Raw genomic sequence first — 25,631 nt, 5'->3', positions numbered from 1 at the left:
AATTGGCAATACTAAAAACAAACAATATATTCATACAACTCTGTTATGATTCACTGTGTTTACACAATGTTATTGTGTAAATTCGCTTTCCAAGAGCGAAACTGAGGTAAACACAACACTGGCTCTCTTAAAATAATGACAACTAACAATTAATTGAAGTATTTTTTTAGTCATAATTTGACAATTAAAAAGTGAACAATAAGTGAAGAAAAAATACGAAAAAATTGCAAATTCTTATAAAGAAAATTTATATTATATTAGAAAAAGCTACAAATTAAAGAAATAAAATCGGAAAAAGTCTAATAAGCGAAAAATAAATGTTATTTAACATGTTTAAACCATAAAGCAAAATGCAAATATTGTAATTAGAAAGTGCTGTGTGGTGAAAGAAAGAAAAAAAAAGAGGAAATTTGTTGTGTGTTTTGTATGAAGGCCAAGCGCCTACGCCTTCTGGAGGTCATTAATATTGTGTGTTTCTTTACATTGAGCATAATAAAATAACTTAGTGTTTGCGTTTAATTATTTCTAATTGTTATTTTCACATATTCGCTTGGAAGTTAGCTCAATATTTTTGCCATCACGTTAGCTTCGCAGTTTACATTTAACGCCACCATGCCGTTGGCAGATCTTCATAAAGATCTAAGACAACAGCAACAATTGGGCGTTACAACGGCTGCCATACCCAGCTCATTGTCCTCCTCGAATGCGGCTTCCAATCTCAGTGATCATGTGGGTATATCCCGTATGCAAATCACCTCTTCCGGTTGCAGTAGTCTGGCGGTAACCCCCATGGAACATACACCCACAGATGAGGAAAGTGGGGGTGTAACAACAGTGACGTCATGTCAAAGACGTCAACTGCAACAACAGCAACAGAACCTACAACCTTCACAGCTGCAGGCAGCATTAGGTAAACATCAACATCATCATCATCAACAACAGCAACAGGGGGTAGTCGCTGGTAGTACTTCAACTACTGCAACGACGTTACAAAATAATTTACCACATTCCAACAATGATTTAATGGATTTAAGTGATTCTGAATGTTATACTCAATCCACTGGAGGTCAAGGTGGCCCCAACAACATTGATTGTGGGGAAAATGAATTTGAATTGCGCGAGGTCATAAAAGAGGGCCATGAAAAAGCCGACCCCTCACAATTTGAACTTTTGCGTGTTTTGGGCGAAGGCTCGTTTGGCAAAGTGTTTTTGGTGCGCAAAATTGTGGGTAAAGATGCGGGCACTCTGTATGCCATGAAAGTGTTGAAGAAAGCTACCTTGAAAATCAAGGATAGAGTAAGAAGTACAAATGAACGCAAGATTTTGGCCGATGTCGGACACGCCTTCATAGTAAAATTACATTATGCCTTTCAAACGCCCGGAAAATTGTATTTAATATTGGACTTTTTAAGGGGAGGTGACTTGTTTACCCGCCTCTCCAAGGAAGTCATGTTTACCGAAGAAGATGTTAAATTTTATTTGGCAGAATTGGCTTTGGCTTTAAATCACCTGCATTCTTTGGGCATAATATATCGTGATCTGAAGCCGGAGAATATTCTCCTAGACGAAAATGGTCATATAGCTTTGACCGACTTTGGTTTGTCGAAGCAGCCTTTAGATGGTTCTAAAACTTATAGTTTTTGTGGCACAGTAGAATACATGGCTCCCGAAATTGTCAATAGAAAGGGTCATGATTTTGCCGCCGACTGGTGGTCTTTTGGTGTTCTAATGTATGAAATGTTAACTGGAAATTTGCCTTTTCATGGCCAGTCTAGACAGGAAACCATGAATCAAATATTAAGATCTAAATTAGGCATGCCGGAGAATCTGTCACCTGAGGCTCAGGCACTTTTAAGAGCATTATTTAAAAGAAATCCTCAAAATCGTTTGGGAGCAGGAGCAAATGGTATTATGGATATAAAAGCTCACTGCTTCTTTGCCACTATTGATTGGTCCCGCTTAGAAAAGAAGGAAGTAAGACCTCCCTTTATACCAGCCGTTTCTCGAGATGATGCTTTCTATTTTGATGTGGAATATACTTCAAAATCTCCAAGGGATTCTCCAGGAGGACCCATTTCTGCCTCGGCCCATGAAATATTTAGAGGTTTTTCTTTTGTTGCTCCCGTGCTATTGGAACAAAGTTTAAGCAACCATTCCTCATTACCTCAGTCCCCTTATTTACCCAGCCAACAGGCACCACGCTCTCTACCCGGCGTTTTACCCGGCAATTTTCATCAAGATTACAATTTACTGCAAGAGTTAGGTCGAGGCACTTTCTCCGTTTGCCGCCTTTGCGAACACAAATCATCGAAAAAACATTTTGCTGTTAAAATCATAGAAAAGGCTGCCTATATGGCTAATTCTTCCTCATCCGATTGCTGGGAGGAAGTAGAAATCATGTTGCGTTATGGCAATCATCCAAATATTGTTACTTTGTTTTCGGTGTATGAAGATGCTCTTTCCGCCTATTTGGTTATGGAACTCTTAAAAGGTGGCGAATTGTTGGATCGCATTTTGGCTGTTGGCCAAATGTGTGAAAGTGAGGCTAGTGCGGTTTTAAGGACTATGGTTTCAGCGGTAGCCTATCTGCACGAACATGGTGTAGTGCATCGTGATTTGAAACCATCAAATATGATTTATGCCAGTATGCGACAGACACCAGAGACTTTGAAACTTTGTGATTTAGGTAAGTGGCAAATAAAATTGTTTTTGTTTGGAATTAAAGTACCTCTTGACAAGGACGGAACAAATACATAGCTCGAATAGTTTTGGAAATAAAAATTATTTTTTTAGGAAATTTCGATAACTTTTCTCTTTTAGAGAAAATGTTCGATAAATTTTCTTTTTTTAATATTTTTGAGAAATTATATTTTTATAGAAAATTTTCGATAAAATTTATTTTTATAGAAGAATTTCTTTTCAATAAATTTTGAAAATTTTCGATAAATTTTGCTTTTATAGAAAATTTTCGATAAATTTTGCTTTTATAGAAAATTTTCGAAAATTTTGCTTTTATAGAAAATTTTCGATAAATTTTGCTTTTATAGAAAATTTTCGATAAATTTTGCTTTTATAGAAAATTTTCGATAAATTTTGCTTTTATAGAAAATTTTCTATAAATTTTGCTTTTATAGAAAATTTTCGATAAATTTTGCTTTTATAGAAAATTTTCGATAAATTTTGCTTTTATAGAAAATTTTCGATAAATTTTGCTTTTATAGAAAATTTTCGGTAAATTTTGCTTTTATATAAAAGTTTCGGTAAATTTTGCTTTTATAGAAAATTTTCGATAAATTTTGCTTTTATAGAAAATTTTCGATAAATTTTGTTTTTATAAAAAATTTTCGATAAATTTTGTTATTATAGAAAATTTTCGATAAATTTTGTTATTATAGAAAATTTTTGATAAATTTTGTTATTATAGAAAATTTTTGATAAATTTTGTTATTATAGAAAATTTTTGATAAATTTTGTTATTATAGAAAATGTTCGATAAATTTTGTTATTATAGAAAATGTTCGATAAATTTTGCTTTTATAGAAAATTTTCGATAAATTTTGTTTTTATAAAAAATTTTCGATAAATTTTGTTTTTATAGAAAATTTTCGATAAATTTTGTTTTTATAGAAAATTTTCGATAAATTTTGTTATTATAGAAAATTTTCGATAAATTTTGTTATTATAGAAAATTTTTATAAATTTTGTTATTATAGAAAATTTTCGATAAATTTAGTTATTATAGAAAATGTTCGATAAATTTTGTTATTATAGAAAATTTTCAATAAATTTTGTTATTATAGAAAATTTTCGATAAATTTTGTTTTATAGAAAATTTTCGATAAATTTTGTTATTATAGGAAATGTTCGATAAATTATCTCTTTTAAAAAAATGTTGATAAAGTCTCTTCTTTTTAGAGAAATTTTTGATAAATTCTCTTTTATACAAAAGTTTGATTTTGTAGAAAATTTTTGAGAAGTTTTCTTTGTATAGAAAAATCGATGAATTATCATATTATAACAATTTTTATCTTTTTATAAAATACAAAATTTTTATATTTTTTCTTTTCACTTCTTTTTCATTCTTTCTAAACGATTCATATATAAAAAAGTAGAAGTAATGAAAAACATCATTAAAAAAAGTACTTTTCCTAAACATTTTATGAAGACATTGCGGAATTGTTTTTTTAAGATGTTAGTTTGTTAATAAGATTCCTTATTAAAAGGTACTTTGCAAAAAGACCAACAATGTTGCAAGAATCATATAAAACATGTATTACAATAAAACAATTTTTAATATAAATAAAAATTTTCTTCATGTCCTTATGCTTTATATAACATTTAGCAAATCACCTTCTCAACATAATTTTCTTTACATCATAATTCCCTCAATTTGCCAAAATTCTACTTTAGCTAAAAGTATCTTATATCTTTAACAGAAAGAAAAGTAATACACCCAACAATTCCTTCTTATGTAAATTTTCCCTCTTCTTAGAAAAAATACCGTCATTCTCATTATAACAATATCAAAGTTCATTCACCAGCAGCTAACACAGGATGAAATATTAAGTAGCTCAGACTTGTTGAGCAAGACGAAAAATAAATGTTTTAGCAAAATTCCCAAAAAAAAACGTCAAAAAAAAAAACGAAAATCAATAAATTACGCAAATAATCTACTTTTTGTAAATATAAACGTTGCTGGGTGAGGATATAACACACACAATTTCATTAAAAATACTTTTTTTTACCTATTAAAATTTATTCCTCTTTCTTTTTTTCGTAAGCAAACTCATTAATATTTTACTTTTACTCTTCAATACATGAAGAAGAAAAATGCTTTAAGCCGGTCGTTTTGTTTGGTCATGACAACATATGTCGTTTCCTTAGCTGCTCTTTTACACTCTGCTGTGTTTCTTGTGTTCCAAAATATAAGAAAAAATGTACTCATCATTCCCGTAAACAATAACACAATTTTAAACCACATGTTGTTAAATAAATATTCTATAAAATATTTTTTAAATCACAAACAATAACATTCTGTTTCATATTACAACCCACACACCGCAATGTCAGTCAGTTAGTCAGCCAGCCAGTCAGTCATACTTGTTCCTTCTTGTTAACATACACTTCCATACACTCAATTACTTACATTAAAAACAGAAGAAAGTATAAAAAATGAGCTTCTAAAATTAGAACCACCCCTAGTGGTTGCAGTAGTTAGTCGACTGTTGCTGCTGCTCCCGCATTCGTTACTACTACTATTAGCAAGCTCTACAATCAACATTTTGTTAGTTGTCTTATGGCATTTACGCACGCATTCCCATCCCCTTGTTTGCATTTTTATTTTTATATCCACAGACTCACATCAAACAAAGAAATCAGATAAATATAACAAAAGTCAATTAAAATGACGGAATAAAATTAGATTTGTTTAATGAAAATGTTGTGTTTTGTTTGCTTGTTTGTTTTAGTTTTTTTATAATTTTTTTTTTTTTTTTCAACTTCTGTTTGTCCTTCTGTGAGTGGGTTGGTTCAAAAGTTCAATGATTTTATAGGTTTGTTATAATGTATTCAATGTTTGCCCACATTTTTATTTACATAAGCAGATTAAATACCAACCTTTTCATCGGTATCCCAAAGTTTTCGATAAATCCTCTTTTTGTAGAAAATTTATGATAAATTTCATTTTTATAGAAAATTAAAAAAAAAAAATTTATAGAAAATTTTCGATAAATTTTCTTTTTATAGAAAATTTTCGATAAATTTTCTTTTTATAGAAAATTTTCGATAAATTCTCTTGTTATAGAAAATTTTCGATAAATTCTCTTGTTATAGAAAATTTTCGATAAATTCTCTTGTTATAGAAATTTTTCGATAAATTCTCTTGTTATAGAAATTTTTCGATAAATTTTCTTTTTATAGAAATTTTTCGATAAATTTTCTTGTTATAAAAATTTTTCGAAAAATTTTCTTTTTATAGAAATTTTTCGATAAATTTTCTTTTTATAGAAATTTTTCGATAAATTTTCTTTTTATAGAAATTTTTCGATAAATTTTCTTTTTATAGAAATTTTTCGACAAATTTTCTTTTAATTTTCTTTTTATAAAAAATTTTCGATAAATTCTCTTGTTATAAAAGATTTTCGATAAATTATCTTTTTATAGAAAAATTTCGATAAATTCTCTTTATATAGAAAATTTTCGATAAATTCTCTTTATATAGAAAATTTTCGATAAATTCTCTTTATATGGAAAATTTATAAACTCTCTTGTTATAGAAAATTTTCGATAAATTATCTTTTTATAGAAAATTTTCGATAAATTCTCTTTATATAGAAAATTTTTGATAAATTCTCTTTATATAGAAAATTTTCGATAAATTCTCTTTATATAGAAAATTATCGATAAATTCTATTTTTTTATAGACAATTTTCGATAATTCTGTTTTTTATAGACAATTTTCGATAATTCTGTTTTTATAGAAAATTTTCGATTAATTCTGTTTTTATAGAAATTTTTCGATAAATTCTCTTTTTATAGAAATTTTTCAATAAATTCTCTTTTTATAGAAAATTTTCGATAAATTTTTTTAATTCTTTTTTTATAGAACATTTTTGATAATTCTCATTTTAAAGAAAATTTTCCATAAATTCTCTTTTTATAGAAAAATTTTCGATAAATTCTATTTCTTTATAGAAAGTATTCGATAAATTCTCATTTTATAGAAGATTTTCTATAAATTCTTTTATTGTAGAACATTTTTTATAAATCCTCTTTTTATAGAAAATGTTTGTTTAAAATTAAAAAAAGAAAATTTTCTTTTCCAATAAATTCTCAGACATACAGTTGACAATTATCCTCTGACGATATCTGATCATTATAACAATTCCGAATTCTTTATAACACTTAACAACCTTTAATACTCAACATCCCCTCCCCTCTAGGTTTTGCAAAACAATTACGTGCCGATAATGGTCTACTTATGACACCCTGTTATACAGCGAATTTTGTAGCTCCTGAAGTATTAAAACGACAAGGCTATGATTTGGCCTGTGATATATGGTCATTAGGTGTTCTACTCTATATAATGCTATCGGGACGGACACCCTTTGCATCGACACCTAATGATTCACCCGATGTGATATTAAAACGAATAGGATCTGGACATATAGATTTTACCTCGACACGATGGACGCTTGTTTCGCATCCCGTCAAAGATTTACTAAGACAAATGCTGCACATTGTGCCGGAAAATCGTCCGACAGCAGCACAAATACTACAACACCCCTGGCTAAAAGAACAATCAGCTGGTTCTGTGCGTTTAACAGAATATTGTGCTCCTAGCAGTATTACGCCTACAAATATGTCATTATCAAATCAAGCTACTGCTACTGTTCCAGGTATTTCCTCTAATTTTACGAATAATGCCAATATGGTGAGAGAAGCGAATGCTAATTTACGTGGTGCTGTGGATGCCACTTTCAGAGCCATTGCCATACCGCAGGCGGCCAATGTGGGGCCTGTCGAACAATCAACATTGGCCAAACGACGTGCCAAAGATCGTGCCAATTTACAAACGTAATCGAAAGCTTCTCTTAGATGGCCAGCATTTTTAATACGTTTTAAATTGAAATTTTTAAGATAATTATGAGATATGAGAAAAGTGAACAAAACTAAATTCCTTCTAAAGAAAAGTAAAGCTTTACTAATTGAAAACAAAACAAAAATTAAACTCAACAAAAAAGGTAAATTTTTTGCTAAACACGAGTTGTGAAACACTGGCTTACTTTTTTTTCTAACTTTACAAAAATTAAGCACAACTTTTTACTTAGAAAACAAAAATGAAAATTAAAAAAACAGAACAAACACTATTTTGAAACTTCTTAAATTTTGATATAAGAAGTTATTATATATAATAATCAATCTTCCATTTATAGTAAACAAGTTAATTATTTATTTTATAATTAAAAAAGGCAAGAAAATAAGAAATTATTAACACAAACTTTTTATTTATATATTTTTTTTGTATAAAAACAAAATATAGATAATATTCTTTATAGTAGTTACAATAGTTAAAATTTTGTATTATAATTTTAATAAAAATAATTAAATAGCTTAATTTTTTCCTTAAAAAAAAAGAATGACAAAATGTTGGAAAACAAGAGATATTTGTTAATAAAAAGCTGTTGTTTTAGTCATGTGTCTTTTACAGGATCAAAACTGATATTCGAATTTATAATTTTCAATAACTATTGTTTCATTTTGTTTTTTAATACCAATATATTATGAGATTTTATTTTAAGTAAGTTGATTTTTTGTGACTTTTATAAAAAAGTTTTAAAGTAAAAGATTTCACTACGTTTAAAGGTTAAAAATTTAAAATAGAATTCTAAATACTTGCTAAGAAGATCGAACTAAATTTCCTCCAATTACATTGATACAGTTTAAAATTATTCGTTTGTGATTTGTTTGGACAATATAAGCTTTAAACGCTGATATCTTCATTTAAACATTCCAGTTATTTCTAGGTGGTATATTCAACCGAAATGATTTTTTTCTTTTTTTGGGTTCCGGACTTTAATATTTTGGCTACTTCTAGTTCGCTATTTGTTTGCATTTATTTTGGAATTGCATCTATAAATTCATTAAAAATTCGTCAACAAATCCTTTAGATGTTAGTAAGATTAAGCTGATATCTCGTAAAATTTTTATCCAAAATCAGGCAGAAGTTCCTTGAAGTGTTAATTACTGGCATTTATTTTGGTGAAATTGGCTTCTTTAGAAGATCGTCTGATAGCTTATCGTAAGATAAAGTTGTTATCTCTTACATCACTTTCCAATTTAATATCATGCAAAAGTTTTTTTAGAGTTCTTCAGAAAGGCGTCACTAGTTTATCATTAAATAAAACTAATAGCTCGAGAAATAATGATAATCTATTACTTTTCAATTCCTAATCACACATAGTTTTTTAAGTGTTCTATTTTTAAATTAAATCCATTTTGAATGCAAAGTAATTGCAGGATTGATACTCCGAATTTCAACTTATGGCCAAAGGACCAAAAATATTGAGGGACATTTTAAACATTTACTATTTATTGATTTAATTCATCTGTGAAACGGATTTGTAGGAACAATAATATTGGAGACAATATTAAACAATGCACTAATTATTGTTATACTTTTTTGCATCTGCATTTGCTGGTTCGTATCTGATTCGAAAGACCACAAATATTAAGGGGAAAGTTTTAACAAGTTCAACTGCTTCTGGTATCTGTAATCATCGATTCATATCCAATTCGAAGGACCAAACATATAGAGGAGAGTTTTTAACTATTAACTACTTTTGATATAATTCGTTTCATATACTATTTGAACGTTCAACAATTTTAACGATTTACTTTTCATTGTCATATTTCCCTGAATCTGTTCGTCACCCAACCGAATATCAATAATTTAATATTTAATGAGTAGTATATTGCAACTGCTGATTGAGTGTTTCAAATATACTAAGTTCAGACGTTTTAATTTGCCCATTTTACACATTCTTTACCGGTTCGAAGGACCAAAGGTATTGAGATAATAAGTTGCTATAACTGTCAAATTTCTTGACTCTTTTGGAACATTTGCTTCATTTTCTTAAAGCTACAACAATTTTTGGGCCTATTTTTTTGGAGACATTTTAAAACCCACAGCGAAATAGGAAAGTAAAGAGAAAAGCACGAACTTAATATAAACTAATCCCCGTTATCTCCACCTCCGGTTAACGTTTAACTTATTCTGCCGGTTAAAATATTTTTTTAATGAAAACTGTCAATCTAACCTTACAATAATACATTGAGATTATAGAGTTAAATATCTAAATGTCATCATCATTCAATTCATCATAAAATGAAAACACTGTAACCCACTGTAACTTGAAGATTAATTAAAATGAAGACACAAAAGAAAATATAACTTATTTCAGGATTGACTTATATTAAAGATATTTCAAAATATCTATTTTAATATTACAAAGTTTATTTTAGATCATTAAAAAGTATTCATATTTTTCAAAATATATTTTTAGATTAAGTAATCTGATAAATTGGCCTTTGATCTAAGAGTTAAAAACTGACACTTTTGTAATAAAAGTAATTTGATCATAAACCGATAAAGAATAATTATTCGATTCAGATTAGAAATATTTTTAAATTACTTTACAAAGACCAGAGATACTCAAAAAGTTTATTTATATTTATATCAACATTCTGCCCAAACATTTACTGATCTTCTTAGAGAGAATTTACTGTATTTTCTGAATGTTTTTGTTAAAATAAAATTTTAAATCATTAAATTGATTTCACAAAAAACATCATTTTTTCAGTTGCTTCAAAAACATATTGCATTTTATTACAAATTATCATGAAGTAATTTTTAATCAATATTTTTTTAAATAAAAAAAAAATCAGCTTACACTCCTACATATAACAAAAAACCTACTTCCTGTTAACTCCGAATAAAATACAATAAATAATTGAAACCCTATGACCTGTTAAACCTTTTAACCTTTAAAATAAGGAAAAAATCCATATTTTTGAAAAAGAATATTAGGTAATATTGAAAAATTACATAAATATATAATAAACTTGTTTAAAAAATAAAATCTAGTTAATTAATTAAAACCTAATATAAAAAAAAAATAAAATAAATTGTTAATTATTGCTGACACAGTTTTTAAAATCATTGATTATAAACATAAACAAATAAATATTGAAATTATATAATAATATTAATAATATATTATATACTATACATATATTAAACAAACTAAAATAACTAATAATTTTATATACACTTACATATATTATTATAACTAAAACAAAAGTATTTACTCTACAATCTATTTAACTCTAAACTAATAACAAATTTTAAGAAATAAATTATTTTCTTATTAACAAAACAAAAACTTGCTTTTTTCTATGTCCAGTATTTTTTCTAACGTCTATTTCTCCCCCCCACAAACTGCATACGATGTTAAAAACGAAGCAGCTACTTTAACTTTAAAGATTTGTTTACAAATTTTTTTATATATAAATAAATATACTATTAAAAAAGAAAAAAGAAATTAAATAATTGTAATTTGCTTACATTTAAATGGTTAACATAAATAAAGAGTTGCTCTTTATAGACATAAATTAAACTAATTATTAAATAAATAAATTAATAATTATTACTTAAAATATATATATACATATAAACATATATTTACATATTTTTCGATAAAAAAAAAGAGTATTAAATGTCTGTATGTGTTTTTCTAACAATTCGAAATATTTATTATTCGAAAATTTAATAAAAATAAAAAAAATTATAAAAATAAAAAATTTTATTCAAGTTTTCCTAAGTAAGAATATTTTTCAATATTGTTTTGTTTTTTTTTAATTTTTTTGCTTTTAGTTAAGACATTTAAACGTATTATTAAATATTTAAAAGAACAAAATAATAAAAAAGTTTCATTAAAAGAAAATATGTAATAATTTTAAAACAAATTAAGTATTGTATATTTAAATAAAACCAAATATTATTAAAAAAACAAAATCATTAAAAAAATGAAATTTAATTTCAAACGTGTTTTATTATTTTTTCATCGGGAGAATGAATAAAATGAAATCGTTAAAAATAATTACTTTGGTTTTTATAGTTAAGTATATAGTCGGGACTTTCTGCAGTACAATTATTATCTGAACCAATATCTAGTCCATAATCTGAACTTGTATAGTATATCGTCTAGACTATATTTTAACTCTAGACTTGATTATAGACACTAATCTGGATTAAAGGCTTGACTATAGTTTAGCGTCTATTCCATAGTCTTATCTATAGTCTTTTCAATAGTCTTGTCTGTAGCCTGGAATATAGTTTTGTCTATAGTTTGCACTATGCTATAATCCGAATTATAGTTTTGTATATAGTATTCACTATAGTCTAATCTGTCTGGACCATTGTCGAGTCTATAGTCTGGACTATAGTCTAGTCTATTCTATAGTCTGCACTATAGTATAGTCTATAGTCTGGACAATGGTCTATTGTCTAGTCTGGTCTATAGTATTATATACTCTGGACTATAGTCTATAGTATTGTATACTCTGGATTGTAATCTATAGTCCGGACTATAGTCTAGTCTATGGTCTGGACTATAGTCTAGTCTATATTCTGGACTATAGTCTAGTCCATAGTCTGGACTATAGTCTAGTCTATATTCTGGACTATAGTCTAGTCTATATTCTGGACTATAGTCTATTCTATAGTCTGGACTATAGTCTAGTCTATAGTCCGAATTATAGTCTATTCTATAGTGTGGACTATAGTCTATTTTATAGTCTGGACTATAGTCTAGTCTATAGTCTGGACTATAGTTTAGTCTATTTTCTGAATAGGTTAGTCTATAGTCTGAACAATAGTCTAGTCTATGGTCTGGACTATAGTCTAGTATATATTCTGGACTATAGTCTAGTCCATAGTCTGGACTATAGTCTAGTCTATATTCTGGACTATAGTCTAGTCTATAGGCTGGACTATAGTCTAGTCTATAGGCTGGATTATAGTCTATTCTATAGTCTGGACTATAGTATATTCTGTATTCTGGACTATATATATATTTTGGACTATAGACTAGTCTATATTCTGGACTATAGTATATTCTATAGTCTGGACTATAGTCTATTCTATAATCTGGACTATAGTCTAGTCTATAGTCTGGTCAGTCTATAGACTAGTTAATTCTCTGGACTATGGTGTACTTTATTTCCTAGTCTGGCTATAGTCTAGTCTATAGTCTAGTCAGTCTATAGTTATAGTTAGTATAGTATAGTCTATAAGCTGGACTATTGTCAGATCTATAGTGTGGACTATAGTCTATTGACTATAGTCTTGTCTATAGAGTAGTCTATAAGCTGGACTATAGTCTAATCTATTGTGTAGACTATAGTCTAGTCAATAGTCAGAAATGTAAACTAGTCAATGGTTTGGTCGATGGTCTGGAAAGGAAAATAAAAGGAAATTTGTATCGAAAAATTATCAAAACTTAATATACCAAATGACCAGCAAAAATTAATAAAAAAATCACTTTTTAAAATTAATTTATTTTTGATATCCATTATCTAATAAAATGTATTTCAAAAAATGTACAGACATTTGTGTCTGGTGATTAAAATACTACGAAAAAGACTAAATCATGTAGTTTCAATGTTTTTCTTATCAAATAGTATGTATGTCGGTAATAGAATTAAAAACACAAATAAAAATTCCATTAATTTGCAAAATATTTTTGTTAAACAACGGTATATGTCTACACAAAAACATGGAAACACTAATTGGAAGCATTTATTTGTATTAAACGAAAGAAAATAAAAATACAGGAAATCATACATTAAGTAAAAGACAAAGAAAAAAAACGTGTGTACAAAAAAAAAAAAACGATAAAGAAATTAGTGCAAAACTACTACAAATAACTTGCCAACAAATACAAATGATAACACCTTTAAAACCCTAAAACCCATAGTTAGCTAACAAGCTGTAAATTATACCAAAAAAAAAAATTAATCATTTTTATTGATTTTTTGTTTTATTTAAAAAATTTTTATTGAATACTATTATATTTGTTTAAAATAAACAAATATTTCTGTATTGTATAATGAATAGCATTTTGTTATCTATTTTGTTACAGTTTTCTGTTTTTGTTTATATTTATTTTTAATTATTTATTTTATTAACTTGCATTTATTGTTTTGTTATTTTTGTTTCAAAGTTTTCTTTCTAATCTTCTAAATTCATTGCAAACGTTTAATTGATTTTGTTTTCTTTGTATGTAATTCTTTTCTATTTAGTTCACTCAACTTATTTTCTGTTTCTTTGTGGTATTTTGTTCTTTATTAATTTTATTTATAAATGATTAATTACAATAATTATTTTATTTTTTAATATAGAACTTATTTTTAAAAAAATAATTTATACAGCATATTTGTTTTAAATTATGAAATATATATGTAAGTGTATTAGGTTTACTCGTTTCGTTTTTAAATAAAATTGCAAGTTTTTTAAATTTAATGTGGCTTTGCTCACTTGTGGTTTATAATATGCAACCAAAGGAATTATTTTTGTATAATTGAGTTTGTTTTTTTTGTAGTGTATGTAAAAAAATGGAAAGTCAAGAAGGCAAAATTTTATAAAATAATTAAAGGTTTTTTTTCAATAATATTTATGTTAATAAATGACTAAAATAAATTTACATACATACATAATTTATGAAAACAATAGAACATTTTATTATTACTTTTTTTATTTTTGCTTATTTTGAATTTGTATTTACTATTTCTTATTAAGCTTTATTTAAAACTATTATTTATTATTTTATTAATTAACGTTTATCTTTACGTTGATTTTTACGTTGCTGTTGCTTTGATTTAGTGGGAGATGTTTTTTCTGGCGATGTATCTGTAGATCAAAAGAGAAAGAAATGTTTTAGTTCAAAGTATATTAACAATTATGAAAAATCTATTCAAAAACATATTTAAAGGAAACAGCTTTTCTCACAAATTTTTTTGATATAACTTGAGAAGAAGCTTTTTCAAAATAAATCCTTTTAAATAAAATTTACTAAAAAGCTTTATTTGCCAGAAAACTTTAATTTAAGAAATTTTATCCATTAGAAGCTTTTCCACTAGAAAAGTTTTATTTAATATTAAAAGTTATTTGCTTTCGAGAACTTTCAGAAATAGTAGAAAAAGGTTTTTCAATAGAAATTTTTTTTCATAAGAAAAAGCTTTTTCAAACGAATTTTTTCACTAGAAAAAGCTTTTCCAATAGCAAAAATTTTAACTTGGAAAAACTTTTCAATAGAAATAAATATTTTACTACTAGAAAACGCCTCTTCAATAAAAAATATTTTCTATTCAAAAAAAGCTTTTTCAAACAAATTTGTAGATAAGTTTTTTCACTATAATAAATTTTTTTCAATATACATATATTTTTTTACTAGAAAAAGCTTTTACTAGTCAAATACCAAAAAAGAATTTTAAAAAGCTTTTTTTGAAGAAAAGCTTTTTCTAGCTTTTTTAAGAAAAGCTTTTTCTAGCTTTTTTAAAAAAAGCTTTTCTAGTTAATATGAAAATTATATTTACTAAAAAATTATATTTGCACTACGTTTTTAAAGGATAAGTTGTCATTACTACAAAAAGCCTCTTTCTCTAGACAAAGCCGTTAAACTAGAATGTTCATATTAGAAACCCTCTTTTTCCCCTTTTTATAAGAATAACTTCTAATTTGAAAAAGATTTTTAATATAAAATCTCTTACTTTTTCAAAAAAGTTTTTTTTTAAGCCTTCTTTTTTAAAAGAAAACATTTTTTAATAATCAATAAAAATGGTATTTTCTCTACAAAAAACTATTCCAATATTTTCTGAATCAACTTTTGGCATTGAAACAGAATTCCCTCCTTATGAAAAGCTTTTTCAGTGGAAAAACTTTAACATAAACGTTTTTTAACTAAAGTTCTTTAACTCACCTTCTTTTTCCAACTCCTTTGGCTCTTTAACAGCTTCGAATTGTTCCAATGTTTTATCTAAATCATCTTCTTCAATTTTTTGCTCTTCAGCACTTTCCAACTTTTCCTTACTCTCTTCCTCAGTCATCACCGATTCACTAAGAATCTCCTTAGTAACCGCCTCCGTACTGACCTCTTTTTCCTCTACTTCTGGTTCGACTACTACATGAGCCATTTCTTGCATACCATTGACTAAAGAATTAATTTGTTCGTGTTGTTGCTGCTGCTGTTCTTCCTCCTTCGCCTCCAATGCTTGCGCTGTCGTTTCACGTTCCAAACGTTCACGATATTCACGTAGACATTTTTGTTCATACTCTACATGTTCCTTATAATACTGATAGACGGGTATAACTATCACGGATATATCATCGACTGTGGCAGCAGCTTTACTATCGGCCAAACGCCAATGACCATAATCGTTAATTTTTCCACGAGCCTTGGCAACTAATTCCTGAGCCACCATTGTGTAACGATGTTTTTCGGTTGGATATTTGTGCAATGTTTGAAAGACCGTGCGGGCAACAGCTTCGTTTTCGGAAACGTCCCAAAGGCCATCGGTGGCCATGACAAGAATGCCATAGTCACCGTCTTCATTGTGTTCATCTACGCAAAAGGAAGGGGAATTATTATAAATTTGTAAAACTATTTTCAATTCGTAAATGTAGAAACTTACCTGGAATGCTTACAATTTTTGTGAGATCTCTGTAATTAACTTCTGGCTGTGCTGTGAGGAATGGTTTTATCAGCGTACCTGTGGCTATGGCCAACAAATCATGATCACCAAAACCACGTGTAACACCTAAAGTACCCAGCAGCCGGGAACGTTTACCCTCACCCGTTACTACAGGCATTTTTAAGTCATCACGCGTTAAAGTCTTATAGGTCCAACCTTTGTTGGTTCCCGTTCGACATAAAATACGTTGACCTAAGTCACGCTCATGTGGCCGTTTGGCATATTCCATGGCAGTATAATATTTACCCATCAAATGAGGTTTATATTGAGCCACACCCAGTAGACGTGTTCTTTCGGTTTCGGGTGTATGATCAAAAGAGAAGGGCTCGGGAAAAGAACCCTCTGAGCCATCAGAGTTTGCGGCATCATGTTGTTTTCCATTTATCACTTTTCTTTGACACAAAACAGCACGACTGTCTCCGGCATTTGAAACATACATTTTACCATTTATGAATAGCGAAACACAGGCCGTACAACCGCCCGCATCACGATAACGATCACGATCTTGGGCTATTAATGAGTCCATATGTATGAAGGCACTTTCTAGTGCTCCTATAATTAGTTCATCTTTTGAAACTGTTCGCTGAAAATGGCTCGGATGAGGAAATGAATTTACAGTTTGTGATTTGTTGAGCCCAGAGTTGGGTATTAAATCTTCCATACCCTCTCGAGGCAACAGTAAATCAATGCAATCGACCAGTTTTTCATGCAATATATGATGAAATTGATGTGAAGCTGCCAAAGCAGCGCCATAACCAGCATGACCATCAAATATACCAAAATATGTATAAGGGAGATCAGGATATTGGTGTGTAGGATCTGATAGAACTTGTCGGCAAAAGGCACCCTGGTCTTCATTCCATTCTGATTTGCCCGAATTAACACACTCTGCATAGCCGGTACCCCAGGGCAGCAGGCCAATGTCTCGCGGTACTATAATGGGCCGGACATTGTGATCGGCCGATGCCTTAAGTTCGTCGGGTGTCAACAACTGTAGGAAAGGAGGACGGGCATAGGCGAATTTATCTTGTAGCTGTTGTTGCTGCAACATGCGCTGATGATAGTGAGAGGAGCCACGCGGTATATGATGATCATGGCTAGAGGGTAAAGCTGGTATATCGGGAGCTATAACTGAAGCTAAACGGCTTTTAAAATTTGCAAACATATTGCTAAAATACTAATAAAATATTATAACTTCTAAGTTTATTGTTTTTGTAGTTTATTTTGTTTACAAAATTCTGCTTCCCCTCTATTTCTTCTTCCTCTGCTAGCGGTCCCACTCACTAATTCTTTATACAACTCAACCACAAATCCAGCATATGACGATAAGTTGGTTTAATATTAGCTGTAAGTTGTAGGAGGGATGAAGGTAATAACGTTTTAATATTTGTTATTGTTGTTGTTCTAGCTCTAATGTTAGTCAGACGTTTAGATTTTTATCTGCTGTTTTTTGTGTTAATTTTTCTTGCTTTTTTTTTCGAAATTTGCAGCCACGTATGTACAATTTTATGGAAATTATTAATGATTTTTAAAATGTTGTTAATTTGTTTTATTATACAACATTTTTTTCTTTTAAATTTTGTTTTATTTTTCTCTGCTAAATAGTTTCTTTGTTGTTTTTTCTTCTACTATTTTTTTGTGGTAAAAAATCAATAATTTTCTTGTTTTAGTTTTTGCCTTACATTCCTTTATTTTGCAGTTAAAATTTATGGTTTTATATTAAAAACAAATGGAATTATTATTTTAAATTAAATTTAGAGTAAATTTTTATTAAATAATTAAGTTTATTTTACATAAAACCGTAAATAATTCTAATAATCTTTACACGTCTATTTTTTTCTTTTCTTATTTTTTCTGTTTATGAAATTCACCCTAATAATGTCAAACGGGTTTTGTTGTTGTCAAATGTCAAATAAGAAACTAGTGTTGCACAGAGCCAAATAAATTTTGAGTGTTGTAAAACATGTTTTGATGCTTGCAGTGTTGAGTTAAATGAAACAGTGAAGGCTAATAAAGAAAAATTTGTTATTTTTAAACATTTTAAATATTTTTATTAATTGAAATTATTAGTTATAGTTTATACATAATAGTTATTATTTTATAAGTAATTGTTTACTAAAATTTATTTAATTTGTTTTCTATTTACAGATCCAAGGCTGCTGAATTGCAGGATATTATTATAAAATCAAATGTCAATGGTTTGTCTCTTCATCCAGATAGTGTCGATCAATATGTCAAGGCCATGTCTATAGCTGGTAGTGAGAAGGTGAGACACGGAAAAATAAAATAAGATGTATTCAATATCACGGATGAAAATTAAATTTAAAAAATTTTAATGAAATTCACTCAGTTTAAAGATATTTTTTGAGCATGTATTTTAAAATTTTCAAAATAATATTCCCGTCAGGGTTACTGAAATCGGGGATTAAACTGTTAATTTAAAATCTTATTCAAATTTGAAAAAACGTTTGCATTTATTAAAAAATCTTTTTTTTAGAACAACAACGAAAAACTGGCTGCTTTATGGATGTATGCATCTCAAAATAATATGATGACACCACAACCGAAAATGGCGCCCAACGGAAGACCTGTTATGCTTATACCAGCCACTGGAAATGTAAGCTATACTTAGACAACTAAACATTAAATACTTTTTTACATACTACTAAAATTCAAATCTTTTTCCCCTCCCCTTACCCTAGTTACCTCCACCACCCACTATGATGATGGGACCACCACCACCACAATCCATGATGGGACCTCCACCACCAATGGCCGCCTATCGTGGCATGACTTTACCCTATATGAGAACCACTTCCATGCCTGTAATATACGCTCCACCACCCGGCAGCATGCCCGGAACTTATCGTACCCATAAAAGTTCAAAATCCAATGATGGACGTAAAAAACGTAAAGCCATGGCTGCAGCTCAAGTCTTACGATCGGGCAAATCAAATGCGGATCGTCGTCAAAGACGTAAATCTGATGCCGATGTAGTAGATGGTAATCCCTCATTTCAGTATCATGGCTTAGATCGTGCTATAGCGGATAATTTTTTGGCACGTCAAGAACAATCACATACCGGTAGTCATTTGGATTATTCCTCATCATCGGGTGCTAGCGATACGTATGGTAATACGGCTCCGTCAAGAGCTTCGTCTAAGACCAAAATTGTTTGTCGTGATGTTGTAATGTAGGAAAGAGAGTTATAAATATTGTTTTAGTATTTAATTTAAAAAAAGAACAAGTTTTCTTTAGTTATTAAGTTGATTAATTAATAATTATTTTTATTATTATCTTTTAATGTATTGTATATAAAAATTGTTTAAACAAAAGAAAACTAATCTATTCAAGATTTATCAAGGATATATATTTTTTATAACCTTTCATATATTACATACTTTTTACGACTACATTCATCTATATAAATATATTTAATTATTATTTTCATTAATATTTAACTAATAATAAAAAACCGATTGTATATTTAAATTAAAATTTTGTTAATATAAATTAATAAAGATGACAAAAAATAAAAATTATTTATAATGTTTTAAATATTAGAAAAGGTAAAATGATAAGTAAGTAGGAAATAATAACAGTTATATGTATTTGTTTCTGAACTAAAATTTAATAGTTTCAAAAAATATGAAAACAAATTTAATTATTTTCTTTTTGTTTTTAAAATTTCAATTTCTTTTCCAAACTGCAATGTTTTAACAAATTAAAACAACTTAATTCATTTCGTTTTAATTTCACCTTTATATGTATAAATCATTTTCCTCTTTAAAATACCTAAACTTAAAAAAATCCCCACATCCCCTTTAAAATTCACCAACACAACTTCCTTTGTACAGCTTCCTTCCCAACACTACACATATTTGAGTACTTTTTAATTGCACAAACCCACTGTGTAAATGCCGCTATTTTTTAGTTTTCATTTGCATTTCATCAAGTTTAGTTCGTTTCGTTCATACGCGTGTGTTTAATAACAAATAACTAATGTTACAAGTTAATAAAATTTAAAATAAGTGATAATAAAACAAATTTAAATAATATTTAACTAAAATATAATAAGAAACTCTTAAATTTTGCAGTAAATAAAGCGTAAAACAAATTTGTCATATTTGCGGCAGCGCAGCCGGCAAGCACTTGCTTTCAATATGTATCAATTTATTTTGTTGATGCTTGTTGTTGGTTTTTTTTTTAATTCGAGAGAGCTTTGACAAGTGTTTTGATTTTTGTAGCCCTCTTTCTCTTGTGATAAATGTAAACAAACCATTTTTTGTTTTTAGTGATTTTCTTGTTTGCTTTTAAGTAGTGTGAGTTTGTTGTTTTTTTACATAAATTTGGAAATACTAAATGTTAAGTTTATCGTATAGAAATTAGTGCAGCCTTTATTAATAAAAAAATATAACAGAACCACATAATTATATCGTTATATCGTTAAAATTTTAAATGAATAAATTAGAATAAACAAATTAATTATGATAAATTAAAAATAAAGTAAATAAAATTAAAAGAGGTAAATTTACCCAAATGATGGCCTTTTCTATAAAAGGTATAGTCTATTCAGTTCTAGTTCAGTTCTAGTTCAGTTCTAGTTCAGTTCTAGTTCAGTTCTAGTACAGTTCTAGTACAGTTCTAGTTCAGTTCTAGTTCAGTTCTAGTTCAGTTCTAGTTCAGTTCTAGTTCAGTTCTAGTTCAGTTCTAGTTCAGTTCTAGTTCAGTTCTAGTTCAGTTCTAGTTCAGTTCTAGTTCAGTTCTAGTTCAGTTCTAGTTCTAGTTCAGTTCTAGTTCAGTTCTAGTTCAGTTCTAGTTCAGTTCTAGTAGTTCAGTTCTAGTTCAGTTCTAGTTCAGTTCTAGTTCAGTTCTAGTTCAGTTCTAGTCAGTTCTAGTTCAGTTCTAGTTCAGTTCTAGTTCAGTTCTAGTTCAGTTCTAGTTCAGTTCTAGTTCAGTTCTAGTTCAGTTCTAGTTCAGTTCTAGTTCAGTTCTAGTTCAGTTCTAGTTCAGTTCTAGTTCAGTTCTAGTTCAGTTCTAGTTCAGTTCTAGTTCAGTTCTAGTTCAGTTCTAGTTCAGTTCTAGTTCAGTTCTAGTTCAGTTCTAGTTCAGTTCTAGTTCAGTTCTAGTTCAGTTCTAGTTCAGTTCTAGTTCAGTTCTAGTTCAGTTCTAGTTCAGTTCTAGTTCAGTTCTAGTTCAGTTCTAGTTCAGTTCTAGTTCAGTTCTAGTTCAGTTCTAGTTCAGTTCTAGTTCAGTTCTAGTTCAGTTCTAGTTCAGTTCTAGTTCAGTTCTAGTTCAGTTCTAGTTCAGTTCTAGTTCAGTTCTAGTTCAGTTCTAGTTCAGTTCTAGTTCAGTTCTAGTTCAGTTCTAGTTCAGTTCTAGTTCAGTTCTAGTTCAGTTCTAGTTCAGTTCTACAGCAGTTTTAGTTCAGTTCCAGTTCAGTTCTAGTTCAGTTCTAGTTCAGTTCCAGTTCAGTTCTAGTTCAGTTCTAGTTCAGTTCTAGTTCAGTTCTAGTTCAGTTCTAGTTCAGTTCTAGTTCAGTTCTAGTTCAGTTCTAGTTCAGTTCTAGTTCAGTTCTAGTTCAGTTCTAGTTCAGTTCTAGTTCAGTTCTAGTTCAGTTCTAGTTCAGTTCTAGTTCAGTTCTAGTTCAGTTCTAGTTCAGTTCTAGTTCAGTTCTAGTTCAGTTCTAGTTCAGTTCTAGTTCAGTTCTAGTTCAGTTCTAGTTCAGTTCTAGTTCAGTCTAGTTCAGTTCTAGTTCAAGTCTGTTCGTTCAGTTCTAGTTCAGTTCTAGTTCAGTTCTAGTTCAGTTCTAGTTCAGTTCTAGTTCAGTTCCTTCTAGTTCAGTTCTAGTTCAGTTCTAGTTCAGTTCTAGTTCAGTTCTAGTTCAGTTCTAGTTCAGTTCTAGTTCAGTTCTAGTTTCAGTTCTAGTTCAGTTCTAGTTCAGTTCTAGTTCAGTTCTAGTTCTTCTAGTTCAGTTCTAAGTTCAGTTCTAGTTCAGTTCTAGTTCAGTGTCTAGTTCAGTTCCTAGGCAGTTCGTAGTCAGTTCTATTCATTCTAGTTCAGTTCTAGTTCAGTTCTAGTTCAGTTCTAGTTCAGTTCTAGTTCAGTTCTAGTTCAGTTTCTAGTTTCCAGTTCTAGTTCACTTCTAGTTCAGTTCAGGTTTTTTAAATTATTGTTTAACAATTTCATAAAATATGAAAGAACACATTTAATTCCATCTTTTACTTTTATGTCTGAACTTTTATTAATCTATTTAAATTTATCTCAATTTCTTCTATGAAATTCACAACATAACTTGAACTAGGACTGAGCTTAAAAAATATACTAAATATTAATTCCTTTTTTTTTTCAAATTTCTTTCCAAAACTGCAATTTTTCATCAAATTGAACGAACTTAATTCATTTGGATTAAATTTCATCTTTATTTATATCAATTTCCTCTTTAAATTAACTAAATTAAGAAATTTCCCCATATGCTCCTTTAAAATTCACCAACCCAACTCCCTTTGTACAGACTCCTTTCCAACACTAAACATATTTGTGTACTTTTTAATTGCACACACCCACTGTGATTTAATGCCGCTATTTTTTAGTTTTCATTTGCATTTCATTCAGTTTAGTTCGTTTTGTTCATACGCGTGTGTTTAATAACAAATAACTAATGTTACAAGTTAATAAAATTTAAAATAAGTGTTAATAAAACAAATTTAAATAATATTTAATTAAAATATAAAAACAAAATGTTAAATTTTGCAGTAAATAAAGCGTAAAACGAATTTGTAACATTTGCGACAGCGCAGCCGACAAACACTTGTTTTCCATATGTATCAATTTATTTTTTAGATATTTGTTGTTGTTTTTTTAATTCGTGAGAGCTTTGACAAGTGTTTGGTTTTTTGTAGCTCTCTTCTCTTGTTTTAAATGTAAACAAATCAATTGTTTTGTTTTTAGTGATTTTCTTTTTTGATTTTAAGTAGTGTGCGTTTGTTGATTTTTTTTAAATAAATTTGGAAATAAATTTATCATTAATGGGGTATATAGATCTTAGTGCGGGCTTTATTAATAAAAATATTTTAAATAAAATATAACAGAACTAATTATATCAAATATCGTCAGGCATTCGTGCATTCATATTTTATTTGGCGGAAACGTGTTCGCGAGCGTTAAAAGTGTGTTAAAAATTTAAATGAATAAAATTTAAATAAAAAATTAATGAAAAATTAAAAAAAAAATAAAATTAAAAGAGGTAAATTTACCCAACTATGGCCTGTTCTATAAAAATTATAGTGTATTGAAAAATTATAGTGTACAATATGTCTTTTAATTAGTGTATTAAAATTAGGGCTAAAAGTTATCTGCCGAATTGAAAAATATACAGTTCACAAGGTATGATGAATTTTATGTTATATATTTATTATTTTCAGCACTTCCTCAAACTCATTTTTATAAAAAAATATATAAAATACCTCTGTTAACTAAAACGTACTGTATGTGTTGTTAGCTTAGTTCTAGTTCAATTCTAGCTGAGTTCTGGTTCAGTTCTAGTTCAGTTCTAGTTCAGTTCCAGTTCAGTTCTAGTTTAGTTCTAGTTTAGTTCTAGTTCAGTTCTAATTTAGTTCTAGTTCAGTTCTAGTTCAGTTCTTGTTCAGTTCTAGTTCAGTTCTAGTTCAGTTCTAGTTCAGTTCTAGTTCAGTTCTAGTTCAGTTCTAGTTCAGCTCTAGTTCAGCTATAGTTCAGTAAGTTTTATTAATCATTATTTTTTTATTAAAAAAGTTAGAAAAATGTAACATAAATTTAATTAAAAATCTTCATCACTATGATTTTCCGGCTTGCTAGCTGTTTTAGGTCTTAATTGCAATTCTCCAGTGATCTTTGAAATACTTATACTATCCATAGAATCCATGCCAACTGGAAATAAACAAAATCAAAAATAATTTTAAAATAATTTAATTAATTACTTAAACTTACAATCATCGTCATCATCATCTCCCATATCATTTAAGTCCCCCATACCCGCTGCTGTACCACTAACCCCAGCTGCAACTCCTGCCACACCATTTGCATTCATTCCCAAAATTTCAGCCATATCTAAATCACTATCTGAACTGCCAAATGAACTATCACCTTCTAGATCTAAACGATCTGCTTTTGTCCTATCATCAACCTTTATAGTAGAGGTACGTCCTCTTCCTGTTGTGGGTCGAATACGTGAGGTGGCTGTTCCCGGCCTTTTCATGTTAGTTGTAGTTCTAGCTTCATCTCGTTTATCATGCATGCCACGTTCTAAACCAAAATTTGTATCCAATTGAGGCTCATCATCCAAATCTTCATCATCGTCGGCTAATAGACCTTCTGGTATAAAAGGCATTGAATTTTCGGCTGGCTTTTGCAATAGAGGTGAGGATATAGGTGTTGATCTCTTAGTACGTGCCTCAAATTGAGCCCTTAAAGCATCTCTTACATGCAAACGTAAAAAATATTGTTGAAATAAATTTTTTAGTTCCTTTTCATGTTCCTCAAACTCTTGCATGTGAGCTGGACGTATTTTCTGTAATGCTTCCAAACGTTGCTTGGTACGTTCCAATTCAGCCTTTTTACGTTGTAATTTTGAATTAAGGGCATTCAGTTCTACTCGAGCATTTTCCAATTGAGCTCTACTCGATTGTAGTTTTACCTGTGAGGAAGCCACTGCATTTTTTAAACTTCTCTCAACAGAAGCCAATTCCATGGGTCGATTAGCTTGTGCTACTCTTGCTTCTTTATTATGCATTTCTTTGAGCAGCAGGTCATGCAGTGTGGCACCGCGTTGTGTTAAATCTGAGGATAATTCTCGTGCCCTCCTTAAATCATCCATTTTATCACCAATATCAACTTGATTAAGACTACGATAATGTTCATCTTCTTCCTGATTATCATCGGTGGTATTGGGTGCTATTAAAAGTCTGGTAATTTTTTGCAATTCCCCTGCTGTTACTGCAGAGGCAGCATACAGCTTGCGTGGATTTAATTTAATGGCAGATTTAGTGACAAAAAATTCAGTAGCGGAACGTATAAGTAGAACACGTTCTTCCTTGGTAGTAATGCCTCCTGGTAAAACAGAACCGGGTTCCAATAAGCCAGCCAACCATTGTAGAACTTCAGCCACAATATAAAAAGAAGCCAAACAGCCAAAATTGTTGGACAAGGCCTGAAGAGGAAATGTGTGTGGATAACCCAATAATTTTAAATGTTCAGCTAGATCTTTGTAAAGGAATCGATTTTATTTTAATTAATATAATTTAAAATTTAATTTTTTTACCTCTGACTTCCTTAAAGGACAT

General features: G+C 29.1%; 4 protein-coding genes across 5 annotated transcripts in view; 2 read left to right on the top strand and 2 right to left on the bottom strand.

Annotated features, from left to right (window-relative positions):
- LOC119610846 overlaps positions 1-19,848 on the top strand; it is a 54,266-nt gene extending 34,418 nt beyond the window's left edge. Inside the window, exons 4-6 of one of the 2 annotated variants that reach the window (XM_037966241.1) lie at positions 18,460-18,577; positions 18,809-18,928; positions 19,014-19,848. In XM_037966241.1, the coding sequence (XP_037822169.1) occupies positions 18,460-18,577; positions 18,809-18,928; positions 19,014-19,508 (733 nt within the window). In that variant the 3' untranslated portion in view covers positions 19,509-19,848. The remainder of the gene's footprint in view (positions 1-18,459; positions 18,578-18,808; positions 18,929-19,013) is intronic. The other variant, XM_037966242.1, reaches the window with a different exon arrangement.
- Positions 176-10,943, top strand: LOC119610844 (ribosomal protein S6 kinase 2 beta). The gene is made up of 2 exons (XM_037966238.1): positions 176-2,686; positions 6,942-10,943. Exons 1-2 carry the CDS (start codon positions 613-615, stop codon positions 7,577-7,579), a joined length of 2,712 nt encoding a protein of 903 aa, XP_037822166.1. The 5' UTR covers positions 176-612; the 3' UTR covers positions 7,580-10,943.
- Positions 13,591-18,193, bottom strand: LOC119610845 (protein phosphatase 1H). Its single transcript, XM_037966239.1, has 3 exons — positions 16,252-18,193; positions 15,540-16,181; positions 13,591-14,470 (listed from the first exon to the last, which is right to left on the bottom strand). The coding sequence occupies exons 1-3, from the start codon at positions 17,474-17,476 to the stop codon at positions 14,394-14,396; spliced, it is 1,944 nt and encodes a 647-aa protein (XP_037822167.1). The 5' UTR covers positions 17,477-18,193; the 3' UTR covers positions 13,591-14,393.
- A 4,261-nt stretch (positions 19,849-24,109) lies between the features above and the next one.
- Positions 24,110-25,631, bottom strand: LOC119610842 (clusterin-associated protein 1). The gene is made up of 3 exons (XM_037966236.1): positions 25,610-25,631; positions 24,280-25,551; positions 24,110-24,219 (listed from the first exon to the last, which is right to left on the bottom strand). The coding sequence occupies exons 1-3, from the start codon at positions 25,629-25,631 to the stop codon at positions 24,110-24,112; spliced, it is 1,404 nt and encodes a 467-aa protein (XP_037822164.1).

The sequence above is a fragment of the Lucilia sericata genome, unplaced genomic scaffold (assembly GCF_015586225.1).
Source record: "Lucilia sericata isolate MDLA Ls3-8-SP2 unplaced genomic scaffold, ASM1558622v1 Contig001287F_arrow, whole genome shotgun sequence".
In the NCBI taxonomy this organism is placed as follows: domain Eukaryota; kingdom Metazoa; phylum Arthropoda; class Insecta; order Diptera; family Calliphoridae; genus Lucilia; species Lucilia sericata.
Note: the sequence above shows the minus strand (reverse complement) of the source record. Positions and strands in the feature narration are given on the sequence as shown.